Genomic DNA, 21,923 nt, shown 5'->3' on the forward strand with positions numbered 1-21,923 from the left:
AGCACATGGTGTGTCGTGGGCATACATTAGCATGACCCCCCTTTGCGACCGTGGCACCACAAGCCGTGGCGTTGTGCTGTCATCGGGCGCAAACCACAGAATGTTGTCCTGTATACGCAACATGTGTCTGGAGTTATGTAGATGTTTGAGGCTTGAGTCATCAGTGAGCTCAGAGTCAGTGATAGGGTGGCAGGAGGGGTCAGAGAGGTGGTCAAGAATTGTCTTTATTGCAGTGTCAGAGGCTTGCATATCCGCGATGTCGTTGTTGGAAATCTGCGGAGTTAGCGATAGCGGCTGCGAGGCGGGCATTGTAGCCGGTGCCGGTCGCTTGCTGCGGGTTAGCACTGCAACGTTTGGGCTGGATGTAGGGTTTGGGGGTACCCACATGTCGCCGTGTAGTGCGCCCGTCTTGGCGAGGGCGTCTGTTTGGTCATTCAAGTCTTTGTCGAGACCTGGTAGCTTCGAGTGTGCTTTTACCTTCTTCCAGTACACTGTCAGGTCATGTGTTCTTGTGATGTTGTCACATTCCTGGAACAGGTGTTGGTGTTTGACTGGCTTGTTGTTAGCGGTCTTGAAACCATTCTGTTTCCAGCTTGGAAGGTGGCACACGAAACTGAGTCTGGCATAGTTAGAGTCTGAGCAGATGAGCAGTTCTCTGATGTCATTGGCTGATGCGATCTGTAGGGCTATGAGAATAGCTGCTATCTCTGCATATTGCGATGACTGGGGGCCCAACTTGAAGTGTTGTGGTGGGCACGGCTGATCGTTCACCCACAGCACTCCTGCACCTGCTTTTAGGACGCCGTCGTGGTTGTAGGAGCACCCATCGACGTAGGCCGTGGGCATGCCCTGGCACGCATTTGGTTCAAAGTATCTGTGACAGGTCAGTTGTTGTTGTTGGGGTTCTTGTGCATCCGCTGCAGCAGCAGGCGTGTTATCAGAGCAGTTTTGGCATGCAGCCAGGCCATTGCCCAGTGCAGACTTGTGATTTTGTGCGTACCGTGCCTCAACATTGCGTCCCTGGAGGGCCATTAACCACGTGGCTATACGTGAATTAGTGACAACGCCATCTCGGATGCGTTGGCTGTTGAGGAACATTACGGGCTGGTGGCAAGTCTCAATGATAATTTTCTGTGCCCCAATGTAGTTGGAGAATCGCTGAATGGCCCACACCGTGCAGAACAGAGCTTTTTCACAGTCAGAGAACTTGCACTCTGGTGGGAGAAGCATTTTGCTGGCATATGCGACCACCTTTTTGTCTTGGTCATGTCGTTGATATAGGCCAGCACTGAGACATAGGTCGGAAAACCCGGCTTCCAGGTAGAATTCCTTCTGTGGATCGGGGTAAGCAAGGCATGGAGCTGTGCATAAATGTCTTTTAAGTGCCGTCATGGCGTATTCTTGAGCGTCTGACCAGACGAAAGGACAGTCTTTCTTCAGCAGGGCTGTTAGAGGTCTAACAATGTCTGAGTAGTTTTCGATGAACTGTCGGGAGTAATTGCATACCCCTAGAAAACTGCGCAGCTCAGAGACGTTTGTAGGAGGCTTGATGTTTTGAATGGCATGAATACGGTTTGATTGAGGTTCAATGCCTTGGGATCCGATGAGCAGGCCCACGTAGTTGACCTTGGTCCGGCACCACTGTCCTTTGTGGAGGGCGATCTTGGCACCGGCTGCGGACAGTTGGTTCAAAACATAGTCTATTTCATTCAGGTGGTCGGCCACCGTTGTGCTCTTCATGAGAACATCGTCTACATAGATCAGGTTGCCTCTTACTCTGGCGTCTGGGCAGGCTTTGTTCAGAAAGATGTTGAACTCAGCTGGTGAGTTGGCATAGCCGAACGGACACCTGTTGAAGGTGTATTGTCGGTTGCCGAATGTGAATGCTAGCTTGTGTTGGTCTTCTGGGTGCACCGGAATGGTCCAGAATCCAGAGGCCACATCAAGTGTAGAGAAGATTGTGGCTCCCCTGATTCGGGGTATTTCTTGTTCTAGTTGGGTCATAGGCCATCTTGACAACGGTACCTGTTGATTCAATTTCCGATAGTCGACCGTGGGTCTCCAGGCTCCGCTGGGTTTCAGCACAGGCCACAAGGGGCTTGAAAAGGTACTGTTGCAAGGACGGATGACACCTTTTTCAAGCATGGATTCGATGATCTCCTGCACTGGTTCGTGTGAGGCGATGGGAATCTTGTATTGCTTGACAAAAGTGGGAGGCGCATCAGGGTGCGTTGGGATGCGCACCGTGTGGAGGTTGGTGAGACCGCAGTCTAAAGAGTCTTTGGCAAAGGATTCTTTGAACTTATAAAGGACTTGTTTGAGTCTTTGACGGTCTGTCTCGCTCTGGAGCGCGTCAGCGTCTCGTAGAATTTGCTGCACTTGAGACTCAAAACCTGGGTAAGGTTCCTCCGTATGTGTGTCATCAGTCAGGTTGGTCTTGGGAGGTGTGGCAGGGTCATCAGTCTCACCGACAGGCTGGTGGGAGACTGTGTATACCGCGAGGTGACTGTCCTCAGTCAGCTCCGTTCGGCACACCTGGTCTTTGGTCATTGGCATGACAGACGTGATGGCAATGAATTTGAAGGGTGCGGTGAACAGTGTGTTATCTGTGCTCCCTTCGGGTATCAGTGCAGGTGGAATGGGCCCAATGATGGGTAGTATAAGTTCAAAGTCATGAAAGTCATGGCTCACTAGCCATCCCAGCCGGTAGGCCTTGGGAATGTTGATGTCAGTTGCTGTGCAGTTGTTGAAGAGGATGTAGACTACACGAGATGACACTTCAGTGAGGGGTGTGGCTTCAAGTGTGAGTCCGAGTTCCACACATTCAGGTGAGGGTTGGAAGAAGCCCAGCGTGTGGTTTAAGGTTTGACCACATCGCATGTTGAGCCGAACAGCGACCCCTTTGGTGTATGCTGGTACCACCGTTCCCTGTTCGTTGACTAGGGTGCATACCTCAGGGATGGTCTGTCCTGACATGAGGTTGTCATGGCTGATGGAAACATGTGGCTGTAAAGTCAATGGGGCCCATACCACTTCGTTAAACGTGTCCACATGAGCCCGGAGGCGAACCAAAATGTCTGCTCCGATGTAAACATCGTGGGGCGGGTCCGGAAGGACCAGGAAGTAATGGGTCAGGCACCGATGATTCCATGTCAAGCGCAGCGCACAGATTCCTCTGGCGGACACCATAGAGGAGGGGTGTGAGTTCAAAGGGAAACGGGTGCGCTTGCTGGCATAAGGCGGGTCTGGTGCGTGTTCTCTGAGTGCATTGAACAGTGAGAGACTAATGGCTGAGTTGTCTGCCCATAGTGCTAGAATAGTGTTCGTTGTGGTGATATCATTCAGCTGCAGGTCAGTCATGACCTTGGGGCTGTAGGTATCAGAGTCTATGGTGAGCTGAAATGTGCAGAGTAGCGAACTTGAAGTTTGCTCTGGGTCTGAGACTGTGTTCTCACGGCTGGCTGCAGGAGTTCCCGTGACCTTTGTGACTTGACAGTCTGATTCTGTTGAGGTTGCCGTGACCTCTGTGACCTGACAGTCTTGCTCAGAAGACCTGTGTGTCTGGAGGGGAAGAGGTTCTCGCACTTGTGCCCAGAATTTCAGCTGTTTAAAGTCCAGTAAAGGTTCGAAACGGTCCAGCAGGTCTTTGCCGATGAGAAACGGATAAGTGTTCATAGGTGACACATAGACAGGATGTACAAGACTCATAGGCCCAACTGTCAGGTGAATGGGAGCTATGGTTTTGAGCTGGATGTCGTCTTGGCTGTACGACTGCACATTCAGCTTACACGTGTGAAGGTTAAGAGTGCGATTCTGTCTCTGTGCTTCAAATTTGAGTTTGTCAAACAGTTGAACGGATATCAACGTTAGGTCGGAGCCGGTGTCAACCAGGGCTTCGAGCCTCAGTTCCTTTTCCAAGGTGATGGTTAGGTAGAGTTTTCGAGCCATTCCCTTCTCGATCAGGTTCCCCAAGAGTCGGGGTGTTGGGGCCTGTGTGTTGATCGGTAGGCAGTCGGGATATGTCTCTTGTGTCTCACTGTGAGTGCAGATAACCAGGACAGCACTTTCATGTACCTTGGTGTGCGGAGTGACACTGTCTCGGTCAGGAAGTGTTGCCGTCAGCTGGAGTGAGTGGGTGTTGCTGACGTGTGGGGGTGCAACAGTTAGTTCGAGAGTCTGTGGTTGGGAAACAGTGTTCTGGGTGTTAGGTTCAGTTGCAGAAAGGTCAGGAAGGTTGATTTCAGGCGTCCGGTCCAGTCATGCGGTGTCTGGTTCATCCTTCTTGTCTGTCTTGCGGGGTTTCTTTTGTAGAAACTCCTTCAGTACCTTCAGCAGTTCTGCAGCTTCGGACTCGACCGTACTTTTCTTGTTAGCCGTGGGCTCAGATCCGCGCTTACCAGTACCACGTTGAGAGTGGTCCCTCCGTCGGTTTTCTGGGCTTGGCGTTCTGGGAGAGAGGGTTCGGCTCCTTCTGGGTTGCCGGCCGGCTTCCCATGTGCCCCTCCCCTTTTGGTTGCGGAGGGGGCGAGGCCGGTCCCAGGATCCTCCAGAGCGATCGTTCTGGTACCTTGGATGGGCATTACCACGATCATGCTGCCCTCTGCTGGCTTGGAACGGTGTAGACTCTCTTTTGACGGGTCCGTAACTGTGGTTCTGTTGGGCGCCCTCTAGGGTCAGCTCTGGGCGATGCTCAGAGACAGGGCAAATGGTTGGGTGTTTTACAGTCTTTTCAGAAATAGCTTTTTGCTTGGTGTAAGCCTTGTGAGCTAAGTCTCTTAACTGTTGTGTGGACATGCTGCGTGGACAAACCAGAACTCCCAGATGGTGATTAATCGTGGGGTGGAGGTTTCAGAGGAACAGGGTTCTGAAGCTGAGGTCCTCCTCCATGCCTGGTTCGTTTCGTGCGCCGAAGTAGGTATGTCGCAGTCAATTATAAAAGTTCTGTGGGGTTTCAAGTCGACCTTGCCTGAGGTCCACAGCAGCGATGAGCCCCTGGACTGATTCTGGATCAGAGTATTCACGAATTAAAGCTCGTCGTAGCTGGCCGTAGTCCGCTTTGACAGTCTCTGGTTGGCGGTCTAGAAAGCTACGCACGTCCCGGTTAGACGTGAGTTTGAGTAGGCACAATCTGTCCCAAGTGCTCGCGTTAGCGACAGTCTGCAGGTGAAAGTCTATGTCTTGCAAATAGGCATAAACATCGTGTCCTCCTGCAGGGTCTGGGCTGAAAGTAGGGATATTTCTGGCCAGCTTGTAAAGGTCCTTATGAGCTACGTGGCTGCTGGCCCTGACTTCCTGGAAGGGCGTCCCTTCCTCCGCTGCTGGCGGGGGTTCGTGGAGGCTAGCAGGTGACAGTCTGAGCAGTGGGCTGTCACCCCCCTTTCCAGCTCTTGGTTCTTGGCTGAAAGGTGCGGACCAGCTGGTCGGGGGAAACTTTGTGTGGTGCGTTCCCCCTTCCCGGTCACTTTGCAGTTTATAGGAATGTTTCAGTTCTCTGTGAACAAGGTCAAGTTCATCTTTGAGCTCATGTCTTTGCTGGACCAGCTCATTGATCTCGGCTCGGGCAGCCTGCAAGTGGTTTTCGGAGGCTTTGGCTTTAGCATCTCTGTCTTTGAGCGCAGTGTTGGCTCTCTCTAGGAGAGCTTCGCCTCGCCGGAGCTGTTCGTTGAGTTCTTCCCTGGTGTCTTTCTCCGACTGCTCTCTGCGGTCTTTGTCCAGACGCAGATCTTCCAGGGCCTTTTGAAGTCTTTTTACTTCTTTCTCTCGTTCTGTGTCCGTTTCACCCTTTTCCTCGGTCTCTAGAGGTAGCTGGTCTAGATGACGCTGGGTGAGGGCCTGGTTTCTCCGGGCCTCCTCGGCTTGGAGCTTTAGTGTTGCCGCTTCCTGTTCCAGGTCGGTGTGGCTCTTTTCTCTTAGCCGTGCCTGGGCGACGAGGTTGTGGGCGAGGCTCCCGAGGATCTTGGCCAGTTCTTTGTGAGAGTACCTCTGCGTCGGGTCGTGTGCCGTCAGCTTGTCTAGCTCTGTGTCCAGTTCCTCCTGGCTCAGCAGTTGCAGATCACTGGTGTCCTCCGACGGAACAGTGCTCGTCATCGCTTCCAACCATACCGCTAGGCGATCCCAAGGGACAGCGGGACTGGATGAACGGGACATACTGGTTCACTGTGGGCGAGAGAAACACAGCACACACACACAAAGAGGCCAATGCAAGTTTGTTCTAAGGTTTACGAGCTCTTGTACGGACTATGCCGTCGACAAGAATTTTGGCTAACTGATGTAGACAGTTAGACAGTTAGGCAATTAGGCGGGCCAATTTTTGGATCGGCCTGAAATAGAGGCTTTGACAGGCAGTAGCCCTGTGGGTCACCTGGTGACGCCGGCTGCTTGGTTGTCACTCTATTAATTTGCTTTCCTTGGGGTCTCTTGGTGAACTGAAAGAAACAAGATTACGACAGTCCGGACAGTGAAGGTAGGAAAGAGCACAGTGAAAACAAACACAAAATGAATTGGTCTGCAATAACAAGGAGAATAAGCGCGAACGCTGGGAGTGTTAGAGAAGCACAAAAAGGGGTTAAGCCTGCTACCTTTCGTAAGAGTTTCTGATAGGGCCTACAGCATGTGTGGCTATCGGGGTAGGAAACCTAGGAAAAGGGGTGCGGCTTAGAGAGGAAAGGTGGGCCAAACGTTTAGGCTATTCTCGGGGAGTATCTAATATTTGGCTTATAATGTGGATTTTATCACCTTTAGTTTATCCGGGGCGATTTGAGGTCGCTCAGGCGGAAACCAGTGGCGCAGTCGGCCTTCCGGGCGTTCCCAAACACCTGCCGTGTCCTCGGTCCTTGTTACTCTGTCGCGTTACGCCCACTCAAACAGTTTAGACTTTAAACACGACCTGACAGCACCCACCCGTCAACCGCCAACCAGCACAGCAAAGTTGGCACGCTCCCCAGAACCCTCTTTTTCAAGAGTGGCTCCCTATTAAGCCATGGTTTGGGTACGGGCACCAGACATTGCCTTGTGTGTGTCAGCTGAACTGGTTGACCGGATTTGGAGTGTCAGATTGCTGATGTCGCCACTGCGTGCCGCAACGGCGGACAGAGGTAAAAGAAACCGAGATTCACACACAGCCGGTGCAGGTCACGTCGGTTGGACAACCTTGCTCGTGGAGACCACGTTGAGACGATTCTCAGTTCACCACAGATGCTTGTGAGCCTTACAATAAATACACAAAAGAGGGTAAACAGGCGAACTCAAAATTAATTAAGACTCTATTGTTTACCGGATCAAGTGATTTATGGTTGCAGGCGAAAAGGAAATGCAAAATCCTATATCGAGAGTGATTTAGAAAAAGGCAAAGGTTTCTATCAAATAATGATAAAACAAAAGGCAATTTTGATAATGTTGGTAACTATCAAAAATGAACCTAACCCAAATGAGAGGAAGAAAATTAAAAAAAAAAAAAAAATTTTTTAACTAATTAAAAAAATTATTAATAAAATAAAATTAAATAGAAAATTAAAATTAAAATTAAACAAGACAAACTTAATTCAAATTAAATTCAAAACAAGTTTAAAATTTAAATTTAAATAAGCCTGTAGGGAGAATGTAAATAAAAGAAACCAAGTCCAAATAATATCCTATAACAATTTAATGCTAAGTTGGAGTATCATTAATAACCAAAAAACAAAAATTAATAATCAGCAAGGGAAACAGGAATAAGCACTTCAGACAGAATTGGAAGAAAGTGGAAAAGAGAGAGAGAGCTGTAAGCTGACTTAGCAGGGTACGGCCACACGGTGGCGTCCTTCCTTCCAAGCGGACTGTAACTTTAAGAACCTAATTTCAATTTAAGTTAGAGGAAATTCATTTTTCCTTTTAAACCCAAATTCAAATAAGTGTTTTTAATCAGCGAGAATGAGACCTGGTTGCTGCCTAATGCTTAGTAAAATTGCATAAATGAAAGCGTTCCTAACAATAATCATTAACAATTCACATGCTCGACTTAGGAAGGAAAATTAAGTCTGTCAAGACAAAATTAATAGCGGAGAGTAGAACTATCCGAAAATACCCACGAGATGGCGCAGTCGAGTCCACCCAGACTATTAGTAAACTATTAGTTAGGAGGAATGCCCACCAGATGGCGCTGTTGCGCCCGTTCGGGATAAAGTTATGAGGAAGTGTAATTCGAGAGCTGTGAGCTCGCGCCCTCGGGTGTCTAGCACGCGGAGTTGCAACACACGCTCGTGGGGGTTGAAGACCAAAAATCATATAATGGTCGCACCCAGAATTAACACACAATGACTTTTAGACCACGGCGGGCCCTTTTGTGCTATAATGGCACAAGAAACATGTGGCTACAGGAATTAACATCTGCTTTGCTTCACATTTAAAAGAACTCCAATAGACATTTATCAAACTGGCTGACGGTCCGTCAGCATTTATGAGTCATGTGTTAGGTCTTTGCTTTGGATAGCTACTCCAATGCGAAACCAGGAGTTTTATCGTTTATCTTTAACGATTTAATATTATATTAGGCCTATTATTGAATAGGGGAGGCTCGCCCTATTTCAATCTTCCGCTTGAAAGAAGATTTCGTCGTTCAAGTCAAGCGGGACAAAACAATATTACTCATGTACGGACTGAACAGAGATTTCTTTATCTCTGCAGGACATTTAATATTGCCAATTTAGCATCTGTTAATATGCTTTAAACTGAGCTCGGCGTCGTGCCTTAGTGAGTGAGTTTCGCTTTGCGCGATTTGTCTCACAGTTCAAAGAAATGAACGAAAACGTGCGTGCATAATATTAATACCCAAAAATTACACATGAATATGAATATTAATATTGCTCACAAAAACAAAGTTTGAAAATGCCCGCATTCTCCACCACTGTAACAACAATAAGTTCTGGGGAATAATTAATTCAAATGGTATGAATATTCATGAGTTTATGAATATTATTAGCTTGTTGTACAGAAAAATTTACGTATAACGGAACCTTTAATCATTTAAAAGTAACCTTTATCCAAATTGATTTCTTCATCAATTATCAATCTTACAAACCTTAAGAAACATTGATCTGTTTGATCAGGACAAATAATATCTCTTATGTTTGCACAATTTGTATTACTGAAGTAGTAATACATGAAAATCAAGCTTAAATGGGTAGCTTAGATCTTACGCTTCAGTGACTTCGAGATTTGTGAGCAAAACAATAAGGATTCAATTTAATGCAATTATTGAGTTTTAATAAAACACTATAGAATACAAAGCTACGAATCACACGGGGGTAAATATGCATATATATAGGAGAAACAAACGATATGGTACAAACAAGGAAAAATCTAACTTAACGAATAAAATCAAAGGGAAAAGAATGATGGAAAGAGAGAATCCACGAGGGAGAGAGAGATGAGAGAGATGAGAGAGAGAGAGAGAGAGAGAGAGAGAGAGAGAGAGAGAGACAGACAGTTCAATCACTTCACCAAAACCCTTCAGACATTTATGATTTCGTGAATCAGGATTAATTAAGACAACCTCGTACAAGCAGTTAAAGGTGAAATATAATACTTGCATTAGGCTCTCTCGTGTACGTGTCTGAGTTCGAATCGTCGTGGAAGTTCGCTAAGGAGGTGAGTCCGGAGAATTTCTGTGAAGTTCAGGAAAGTCGCTCCAGAAGTTGCAGGTCCGTCTCTCTCTTTTGGCTTGGTGCCAAAGGGGTCCTTCTCTCAAGGGGAGGGGCCGAAGGCCAGGGTCGTCTTCTCCTCGTAGTGGCAGAGCGCAAGGAGTTAATGATAACTTCTGCATTTATAGATGGAGTGGCCGCGCCCGACTTATGGAAAGATCCAATCACGTCCGTGGAGAGATCTTCTCGAGAAGGCGCGAGTGTTCCATTGTTCTCTGAACCCCCCTCCTCTGAGTTAATCAATAGGGTGGAAATTCTAAGCCTCTTTTCTTTAGAAAGCTGGTATTTCTGAAATTATGCATCAAAATCTGATTTTTGAACCAAATTTGGCCTAGTCATAATTTTGCGATAACAGAGATACTAAGAACGGTCATTCTGCGATTTGCGCGTCCAGATATACAAGATTATCACAGTTACTGGCATACAGGTTTTGATTGGCAACAGTAAACATCCTAGTTATTCTAATACATTGTATAAAGACATGAAATCAACGGATTATATATATTTGAACATTATTAAAACAGTTCTTTAAGTCCCATGCTTTAAGTAACACGTGTTGTGCAAGAATTGTCTTCTTTCAGCGCTCTCCGTGTATGTGTGTTTGCGGAGTAAAGTCATGTGAATGCCTTTAGGCGGAACAATTCGATGGTCCATTCTTTAGACTCAGACAATCTGGCGGACATCGTGGTTGTTCATTAACTTCGATATCTCTTACACACACACCCCATTGTCTATGTCTGATTTGATTAGGAGAGTCACGAGTTGGTGTGTAGAAGCCTCATCCGGTGATGTATTCGGCCCAAAATCTGATTGAATCGGGTCATTGTTGCTACATGAGCATTTCCACAAACAATGTCTAATTGTCTCTTCATCACCACAATTCGCTCTAGAACACAGCGAGGTACGGGTACAATTTATTTTCTTCAGGAAAACCCGAGTGGGTAAACAATTCTGTACAACTTGCCAAGCAATATCTTTTTGACCATTGAGTAAGAAGTCATCATTCACATTTCTCCAAACTTTAAAACATTCTGATTCAATAAGCTTACCTACAGGGGTCATTTTTTAATAAGAAAGGGGATAACTTTTCTTCCATTAGTATTCTGTTCCAATTTCCAGTTGGAATATTGGACCATGTCGCTTTCTTTAATAATCACAGTATTCTATCATACATAGCTGGTCTAATTTCTGCATGTGGGAAGTTTTGCGGCGTTCTCTTATTCCATATTCTCCTTATCTCTTGGCCTACCCAAAACCTTGCAAAAAACTACTGGGGTTTGTTTCTTCGTCATTTAGACAAGCTTTTAATATGGGAAGGAGGATCATATCATCTAATTTGGCTTCAATACCAATCTGCCAATCCTCCCTTCAATTCTATAGTATCACCTCAATTTTTTGCATACTTTTTCGCATTTCAATTTCTCTTGATTAGAGCTCCATAAAAAACTAAACATAATTTTCTTTACTGAGTTTAAAAACTTCTTGGGGCAGGCAAAGTTACTGCTATATATGTGAGTGATGCCATGATCTCTGCATTAATTATCAACACTTTACCCCTAAGGGTGAGGTCTCTTTCTTCCCACTGTTTTATTTTCCATTCTATTTGATATAATCTAGAGTTCCAATTATTTTTTTCCATGTCTTTCCCCCATACTATTCCTAATATTTTAATGGCTTTGTCCTGATTTTTCAAACCAAAATTTAGTTTAAGTTCTGGCCAATTTAAATATAAAATCTCACTTTTACTTCTATTAATTTTCATAACAGTAGCTAGCATAAAACGTTCACATACCTGTAATGGCTTTTCTACTGAATGATTGTTCGTAAGTAGGAGGGTAAGGTCATCCATATGTAGCGATAACTTTGCTTCTTTTCACAAGCTCCCCGGAATTACTAACCCTTTCAGTTCGGAATTTTGCCTAATAGCTTGAGCTAATGATTCTATAGCTAATATGAAAAGCAAAGGATATAATCCACAACCCTGGCGCACTCCTGAACGAATCGTAACAGAAGGGGACAGATAGCCATTAATCAATATATGACTCTGACATTCTGTATATAGAATATTAATCTATCTGCATATTGATTCCCCAAGGCCGAAGCTATGTAGTACTTTACGTTAAAAATGATGGTCTATGCTATCGAAGGCCTTTTCTAAATCGAATCCCAAAACGCATAAGGGTATTTTACGATCTTGAGCATAGAGAAAGGAATCTCGTATCAAAGCCAAATTTTGATGCAGGGATCTACCTTTTACACCACATGTTTGATCGATCCCTATTAAACTTGTCATAAATTGTTGAGGACAAAAAAATATCGCTTTTGACAATATTTTTACATCAGTTCCCAGCAAGGTTAAAGGCCGCCAATTATTTAAATCGGATTTATCCCCTTTCTTAAATAACTAAGAAATAATGCCCTCTCTCAATGTCGGGGGACGTTTACCTAGATTAAGACTTTCTTTAAACATTGCCAGCATTGTATCTCTTAACTCTTCCCAAAATGTTTTTTAAAATTAATTGGGCAGACCATCCGCTCCTGGACATTTATTACCTTTCATACTATTAAGCACTTTTGTCAGATCGTCAATCGTGAAAACTTTTTTCCATATCAATTAATGAATCATCTTCAATATGATTTGTAGAAAGAAAACATGATATCCTCATCTATCGTCTTTTCAGAGAAGAGGTTTTGATAAAAGGAATGAATATATTAAGTTAAATCTTTTATTTCAGTTATGGATTCATTATCTTGATTTTTTTTATTAATCTATGATCGATAATAGATAATTATGATAATAATATGATCCTAAAATAATTTCTTTCCCACAAATTAATAATGGTGGTATTGCTTTCAAAACTTATTTTCGACCTTGTAGATCTGTTGGGCAATATACGTTAATCACACGAAAACAAGTATTGTCTAGTTTTACATCTGCATATATTAATCTCCCATTTACCACTTCTTGTGTTTTAAAGGTCCCGTGGCATGGCATTTTTCTATTATTTTATAATGTTTTCTGAGGTGTACTTATTTTGTTAGTATGATTTTTACATCATAAAATGTCATTATTTAGAAATAAAAGGCATTTTTTCTACACTGATGTTTGCCCTGTGGGTGAATGCCCTGTTTGCCCTGTCTGCTGTGAGACTTCAGTAAAAACACCCACTGTTGTGATTGGCTGATATCTTAGCATTTGAAATGAGTATCAGATCTTGTAGCGGAGGGGGCGTGGTTTAACGAGGTCTACCAGGCACGAGCAGAGCCTGCTGCCAGAGAGACGGATGGACCTGAGTTCACTTCTCATCAGTTCTCTCAGCACGTCTCAGTTCAGTAAACTGTTGTAGTTACTAGCATATACATCAGGTTATTCATTTATTTCTAGTCGGAGGGGCTGTCACTCATGTCAGAAAGTTAGTAACTTTAGTAAATGATGGATCAGTGCTAACTCCAGATGCGAACTGTTTAGAACGATTCAGTCCAATTTGGTGAACTGGTTCGACCGGTTCACTAAAAAGAACCGGTTCAAAAGAAAGATTTGTTCGCGAACCGGACATCACGGACCAGAGACGGAGCGATTGCTAACAAAGTTATTTATAGTAACTATTGAGTTATGAGAGCGCTGTCAGCGCAAGTTTATTTTGGTTGTATCTGAGAGTTCTGAATAAACACGAGTCCCAGTCATGCAGAGTCCATCTTCATCATTATTCTACCAACTTTGTAACACATGTAATTTACCATTACAGGAGATGAACGAGTTACGAGTAAGTGTTGATTATAGCATTATTTTTAGATATTTTCCTATCATATGAAAAGCGTCAGTGACATGCATTGAGTACACAGCGCAAACAAAGACACAACAGCAGTAATCGAATGTAATCCATTTTATTGTGGGAATAGCTGTCTAGCCTAGCCGGATACCCTCACGCTTACCCCCCTTCTGCTTAATCTCGCTCCACGTAAGGCGCCTCCGCTGTGGGCCAGATGCAGTACTGGGGGTCGGTGATGTTGAAGGCCGACCGGTCAGTGCAGCCTGAGCCTCTGCGTGTGTGAGGTTTATCTCTAAAGATGTGGCTTTGCCGATGTTGAGCAGAAACTCACGACTGTATGCACATTTTAGAACAGATAGACGCGATGAGGACGTACAAAAACACTGACTCACAAGATAGAAAACACGAAAACACTGTTCTGTCGGGAGAGAGAGAAGCCGCTGCGTGTGCACGAATAATACAGTTCTGTGTGAACTTGAATTATTAGCTACACATCAGAAATCACTGATCACAGATCAGAAGGAACTGAAAAAAGACTTCTGTTTTCATTAGTACATCCAAACACTGAGAAACTACCAGCATTCACTCGTTCACAAGCCATGATCTCTCGAGGACAAATATGCCGCTTGCATGGGCATGCCAAATTCTCTGGGAGGAGGAAAGGGAGGTAACCGTTCCTGTTATGACGTCCTAACAGGAAAATTCCAGATCAGCTCATCAGAGCTGTCATTTTCTCAAAGGCAGAGAAAGACAGCCAGAACTCGGTTTACACCGATCTAAATTTCTAGCCACTTGGGGACAATATTCAGGCTAGGGGAACTCATATTAATGTTGAAAAACCTACATTTCATGCCATGGGACCTTTAAGAACTTGTAAGGCACTACCTTTAAAAAGGATAGCTACACCAGAAGATCTGTTATTATTATCTCCAGACCACATTGACTGACCATGTGTCCATCTTTTTTCTAGATATTTGTAATCTAATTTAAAAGGTATATTACATCCCTAAAGTAAACAAATATCATGGTTTTCATTATATAAGTAAGAAAACACAGAAGTACATTTCACTGGATCCATAATACCTCCTGGGCCCTATCTTGCACCCAGCGCAATTGACTTTGTACACCGACGCATGTGTCATTCCTATTTTGCACCCGCGCAAAGCGCGCTTTTCCCTCCACAGAAGCACGTCGCTAAACTAGTGAATGAACTTGCGCTACCTGGGCGGTTCAGCGCAAAAAAGGAGGCGTGTTCCGGCGCAAACAATCCCTGGTGCTATTTTGCTGTTCCATTAAACAATTGCGCCACTGACCAGAAAAAAACTAGTCTAAAGTCAGTGGCGCGTTGCGCGTTGTTCATTATGCTATTTTAAGGGCGCATGCTTGACCATAATGTATAGCGTGCACAATGCGCATACACTTTGCTCATGTAATCTACACAGATGCAACAGTTATTTTTGCAAATCATAAATTGTTACACTAAAAAATATTAACACATGAGATGACGGAAATCATTGTGGTGTGCCACGAAGATGTGAAAAAATAGGCATAAATCTAGCTTACAAATTATTCAGGCTAATTGTAGTCTAATAATTAAGGAGACCTGTTTGCCCAATAGTGGCAACTTCTGGCAAGACATATATGTATATAAGGACATCTAACAAATTGGTTTGTCCGTCAAGAACCAGGAAAAAAAATCGGTGAGGGTGGACGCAGCGATGTCCTCTGCTGGCGTCAGGTCCTGAGTACAGGCAGATCCACCTCCCGTTACACGGCGTGCCCGATTGATGCTGGCAAGCTTGGACTTTCCCCGTCTTCTGATGTCATTGTAGCGCTTGCGGCACTGGTGCGACGTCCTGGGGATGCCAGCTGATGAAACAATTGTGGCTATTTCCTCCCACGCCTGTTTAACCGATGCTATTTTGGGTGGGTTTCTCCCATCCCCATACAACACAACTTCTCTGTCTTTCACTGCTCTTACAAGCACATCAGTCTCCTCGGCTGTGAACCGCTCCTGGCGTGCGCCTGGTAAATACGCCATAATAATAGCAATCCATAATGGAACTTGCGCACCTGCTTTTTACAGGGAATGTTGGATGACGCTCTGATTGGTTTATTCACGTTACGCCCAAACCACACCTATAAATAATTAAGCTACTTCAGACCAACCCATTTTAGATTTGCGCCGGGCGCAAGAGCCATTTATCCCGCCGGGAAAATAGCAACAGCGCCGAGACCCGCCCACAAAGTTACTTGCGCCTCGCGCTTTGACACTTGCGTTTCAGATCGTTAAAATAGGGCCCCTTGTGTTGATTGTAGTGTAGCGACCATGAGTCAGATAAAATAATAACTCAACGGGGAACTGAATTAAATTGAAAGACTCGAATGACACTATAATTTATAAATAATTCAGAATTAATGTTTACACCTTAACTTATTCGTCCGCCAATATGTAAGAACTTAAAGGGGGCTCTGTTAAAGGGAAACATGTATATTTAGCTCAAATGAATGAATTAATGAATTCATAGGGAATTTTGAGAGTCTATTTTACAGCCGAGCAAATGATTCTTCCAGCGTTCATTTGAACGGGCCGTAAATATCAACTCTGCAGCGGATATCAATATCCGAACAATAGTGAAACACTATTTAACAGCCAGGTATCTTAGATCGGCAGTTCAAGACATTAAATTGATAAGCACATAACACAAGAACAGTTATCTTTGAATACAAACGGAACTTTATTGATTACTCTAACACATCAAACTAATATCTAACATAAACACACGTACTCGCACATTCACACCTTGCAGAAAGGAAGAAGGTGAGGAAAAGAATAAGTTCTAATAGAGAGAAATTATGAAATCCTAAGCAATCTATGCATTTATGACACATGACCTGAAGAAACCATTGATCAGTAATTTAACCTCCTATCGTTTCTTAGGCAGGGTTATTACATTTGATCTAATGCACCAGTTCAGCTCAGAATCAAGAGGCATTACTTGCGTTTGTTTCTCGTGTGTCGTCTGACAAGGGGGATTCCCTTCTCCTGGCTGGACAGGGGTTTTCCCAGATCTTTGATTCGCTGAAGGTCTGGTCAACGTCTGGGGAAGCCAACCACGTGGCGTGTTGGCGGCTGGATGAAAGTCTAGTGGGCGTTGTTTGAAGTTGGAGCGCGCTGTTAGAAACTCGTTGTTGAGAGACTTTTGCGGCGAAACTTAACCGAACCCGAGACTTAACGGAAATAAAATAAACTTTAAGTAAAAGAAAGGAAAGAGAGAGAAAAGCAGATGGCCTGAATGAAATCGTTGTCTAACCCATTTTCTCTGAACTTGGTCTGCCACGATCGTCAGATCGTTTCCTGGGAGCTCTCCGTTCAGAACTCAACTCTGCTCAAACTGCTAGGACTTAGCTCATTTCTGAACTGCGAACAGGCCGCGAACCAGCTCGAACCGAACTGGTTGTGATGTGAACTGGAAACTGAACTCTTCGTTCGTGTTCTGAGATTAAACTCAAACATTTGCCCATCCCCTGGATGGGTTCTGGCCAATTAGGCTTCAGGGGTGACTGTGTCTCCACCCCTCCCACAAAATTGGGTTATCTATAGAATTTAGTTTCCTGCTCTTAAGCAGAGAGTAAATTTAGACCTAATTTCTTACTATAAGGACATGATCAATTCTATAAAGATTTCATTCAGCTCATCTGTTGGATTATACCCATACGAACACACCGGTATCAAACACAATGCTTTTTCATCCACTCATTCAATAGTTACATAATTGCATGAATTAGGAGTAATGTACATTCATAATAGTCACGTGTATCAGTTGTAAACATACTAACAAGCTATGTCGAAGGCTATTTGAACGAAAGTCCAATAATCAGTAATTTGATATGTAATCAGTATGTAATAGTTTCTGTGAGCTTGCTTGGAGTTTTAGCTGTGTCGTGGAGTTCATTTACCGGTCATTGCAAAAGACAGATCTGGTTCTTTCTTTGTCTTGTGAACACAACGAGTCCTCTGTCCTCTCTAACTGAGTTTGGTCATGAGTCCATAGGAAGTTATCAACAACTAGTAGCCCCAGGCAGAATTGAGCCCCCATCTCTCTCGTGATCGATGGTCGATTTCCTGGGGTCTGGAGCTGAATTGGGCTTTGTGAAGGGGATGTTAATTTGATCGAATCATTTCGAAGATTCATTAACTATGTCTGCACCCATAATTGCTACAGTAGATACAGAAAGAGGGGCCATTGCTAGAAGGAGGGAAAGGAAAACGGACAGAGAACATTAAGGAAATTCCATTTTACTTTTCAGTATTTTCCTCTTTTTCTTTTTGTCTTGCGTTTCAGTTTTTTTAGAAAGCGGCTGTTTGTTCATTTGCATAGTACAAGAAAGGGTAGTCATTTCATTAGGGTCAAGAAAAGGGGTCAAATTAGATGATAGAGTTGACCAACTTAATCAATCCTTTTGATCTTGAGTTCCGGGTGGATCATTAGTCAGTGAGGAGGAACTTCTTCCTTATGCCACGAATTCACCTGATGAAGAGTATTCAGAAAGAAGTGGCAAAGATGCAAGGAGAGTCGAAAAAGCTTCAAGTAGTATATTTCCATTGAAGGACTGTGTAGGGGTGGAAGAACTCAAAAGAGGAAACTCTATGAGTGATTTTGGCGAAGCCATTTCCAAATGAAACTCCTGCTCTTGTATAACCGCCTTTTCTCCACTTCCTGCGGTCTCTTTTCCTTTCTGGTTTTCCAAAATCCTCTTCCCCGAAAATCAGAGGGAGAAGGTCCCTCGAATTGGCACCTTTGCACTGTTCTTTTGTAGTGCTGGATACTACAGGGTGTTGTCTACTAAGGATATTATTGTCCGTTTCAGTAACTTCAGGAGCAATAATCTCCTCTTCCCAAATCATCACCGGTTGTTGTCGCACCTTGTTTGTATATGCAGACGGACAATCCTGAAATCTATGATTTTCTGCCCCACACAGGTTACACTTCATAGGTACCGGGCAATTGTTTGAGAGATGGCCATGATTTTTGCAATTTCTACAAAAAACTGATTCATAATGGACAACAAATATGGCAACAAGTACCATAACAAATGTGGTTTTCATAAACACAGTTAAAAGCAAACACTGATCACTATAATGGTGACATCAAACCAAGCATTTTCAATTACCAAACAATATCTAAACCTCTGTTAATTCTGAATAAGAGCTTCTGTAGACGTGTGACAAAAATAAAGTCAAACTGGTTAGTAATAAGTATAATAATGTGTAATGGATGGAGTCAGTTGTAGTTGTTGTGTCTCTTTTTTCTGTTCTTGTGTTTCTCTGTCCTTCAGTGAATCTGCTTGTTAACGGCAGGTGTTCATCACTAATGCCAAATCATCACTTACATATTCACTTAATTATCTCACTGCAACACTGTGTGAATGTTACTTTTACTCTTTGTAGTGTTGACACTATAGGATGTTCCTGTGGGGTTGAAACGGTTAAAGTTGTAAGATAAAATGACACACCCACAAAATATATTTTAACGGTAATAAACTGTAAGTTTTGTGTGTCACCATTGTTCTGAAGAGTAGAACCTGTGCTTCAGTCCAGCAGAAGACCAAGAAACACTGATGATGTTTCTTTATTTAACGTATGGTGACTTTGCAGTTGCTGATGCAGTGAAAGTCTTTTTATTCAAAATATTTTGAATGGACTTGAATGAAATAAATTCAGTGTAATAATATGCACACATTACTAGCACATTATAAATACTAGTTTATACGTTTAATGACAATTGGCCAATTTAAGGCAGTCAAGTTTTTGCAAATGAAATGAGTTTCACTCAAGTTTTAGTTTAGTGCATGGTATTTTTAAAATAACATACAGTAAAGTAGACTACAGTAAATAACTGTACAATTGCCAGTAAATAACTGGCTAAGTGTTGCCAGTATTTTCCTGTAAAAAAGCCTGGTAAGGTCTAACAGTTTAGGGTTTAAACTCACAGCATGGATAACCTTACATCAATTGATTTATCATCTTTTAAATCAAGCATGGATCTAATAAGTTTTATGCAGACCTATATAATAAGAGAATAGCCCCAAATTTTAAGCTCCAAATTGTGGTACTATCCCCCAGCTTCACAGTTAAGGCTTAAATCTAGTCCTAGACTAAAACTAATGTTTGAGCTGTTTTAATGCAACTTGTACTGACATACCATAAAATATGTCAGAGCCATTGTTTTGTCTCAAGATTCACACCAGTAATGTTTTCCTCCAAGGCACGTTTATAAAAGCTACTTAAATATCCTAATTGAACTAAGGCCTAATCCTGGCTTAATCTAAGCCTTGTCTGTAAAACCAGGGCCTGTATTTATCAAGCTTCTCAAAGTGCCATTTTAGTCTTAAGTGCTGAGAATTCATGACATTTACTCCTACTTTCAAACTTTAGTATAAAAGCAAGTTATCAAATTACTTAAAGCTAAGAATCACTCTTACTCTCCCAGTTATTTAAGACAGCTCGAGAGGTCTCTCAAGTGGTTAGGAGTTGCCAGTAGGGGCTTATGATGGCACTGAGGAGACAGAGACGTGCGCAAATCTTTTTAGAAGAGGAAGAATGTTTTGGAAATGTTTGACAATTAGCAGTTAATCAACGGTATCATTTGGATAGAGCAGGCATCATCTTTGTCAGTGCTGGATAATGTTGGGCTTAACTTGTCTTTTATAACGTTTCCGCTGTTCAACTAATTGCGCTTCTTCCTCCTGCCAGTTCGGTTTTCTTTTGGAATCCATGGTGGCTGATTATATAAAAATATATAAAAACAGGTCAGTTAACAGCACACCCGTTTAAAAAATGTAATTAAGACATGGTGGAAAACGTGTTTATCTTTCATTTCAAATGTGTATATTATAATGTATTATGTTGAAAATTATTTATTGTCAAATGTGTGTTGAATGTAAACTCCTCTTAGGAATTTCACCATTTAATGTGAATTTATCTAAGAATATTCTTAAATAAGGACATATATTCAGTGATTGGTTCATGCCTATGACATCATCCAAAATCCCATTTGTGGCACAGCAAAGTGTCGTGAATCAACTCTAAGACTGACACTTAAGATTTTGTCCTACACTTCACTTAAAGTATGATTGAGATGCTTGATAACTAACTTTTATGCACAGCTTTGAGCCAAGATTTTTTTACACTTTTGTCAATTCTTAGCAGTGTTCTTGTGAGAAATTCTCAGATGCTTGATAAATATGGGCCCAGGCCTATAACCTATATCATAAATAACATGAATGATCAGGGTGTTTTATGTCTTGCATCTCTGCAGGTAAACGCTCTTGTGTGGGTGAGTCTCTGGCTCGTATGGAGCTCTTTCTGTTCATCGTGTCTCTGCTTCAGAGGTTCAGCTTCAGTAGTCCAAAGGGTCCAGATGGCATAGACCCCTGTCCTGAACTCAGCAGCTTTGCCAACATGCCTCGCTTCTACGATCTTATTGCATCCCCCCGCTGAGCAACATGGATATTGCTACCTGTCACATTTTACAAGATTGTGGACACAGTATATATGGAGAGAGTGCCCAGACAGCAAGCCACATTCAAAACAATGTTAAATCAATGTGTCAACGTTAACTGCATTGAATCAACATCACGTTTTCACCCATAATTAATGTTGAAAAAATGTTGAAATTTCATCCAAAAATCAACGGTAATGGCATTGAATCAATGTTACAATGTGATTATGGTTCAACATCATGCTCACACTCTCAGAAAAAGAAACACAACAACTACAACTGACTTAAAGTCACACAGCCTGAAATCAACCGAAGATAAAAGAAGACAATAAATATCTCAAGATCTCAGCAGAAGTTCTTTTTGAGAAATAACAGAGGATTAGATGTCAGTGTTTTATTGAAAATGTTTGCAGTATTTCCTTTAGCTGGGCAGTTTGTCTCTTGACTTCTAAACTCTTTGAGTTTACCAAAACACATAATTTGTTGCAAAGAAAGCCAGAAACAAAGATGATCAGGGCCCGTATTTATCAAGCTTCTTAAAGTGTCTTTTTAATCTTAAGTGCTGAGAATTCATGAAATGTACTCCTACTTTCAACTACTTTGAAACGTTTCGAAACACTGAAGCAGTGTTTGAAATTGCCATCACTAGCGAATATAATCTATTTATAATATATAGCCACTTTTGGTCCGAGATAAATATGATGCCAAAAGCTATATAACCTGTTCATCTTGGTTTCTGACTTTCTTTGCAACAATCATGTTTCAGTAAACACTATTACAAAGACCACAAACTCATAATCAAAGCCAAGATTCAAACTCTCATTAGTTTTCACTTTTACTTTTTGCATTTGCATTGAGTAATTATTGATTACCATTAATTATTGATTCATACCTTTTTATTGTTATCTTTACCTTATATATTTTTATCAAAAACTTTTATCGTCTGCTGATTGTATTTGCATCAAGAAAAT

At 42.8% G+C, this 21,923-nt stretch overlaps 1 protein-coding gene across 1 annotated transcript in view; it reads left to right on the plus strand.

The window, feature by feature from the left end:
• The window catches only part of cyp2y3 (cytochrome P450, family 2, subfamily Y, polypeptide 3), a 198,209-nt gene extending 176,975 nt beyond the window's left edge, over nucleotides 1–21,234 (plus strand). The window contains exon 9 of the mRNA XM_079824431.1: nucleotides 20,770–21,234. Within this exon, the coding sequence (XP_079680557.1) occupies nucleotides 20,770–20,951 (182 nt within the window). The 3' untranslated portion in view covers nucleotides 20,952–21,234. The remainder of the gene's footprint in view (nucleotides 1–20,769) is intronic.
• Nucleotides 21,235–21,923: the final 689 nt, after the last annotated feature.

Source organism: Gobio gobio (assembly GCF_949357685.1).
Source record: "Gobio gobio genome assembly, chromosome: 8".
NCBI classification, from domain to species: Eukaryota; Metazoa; Chordata; class Actinopteri; order Cypriniformes; family Gobionidae; genus Gobio; species Gobio gobio.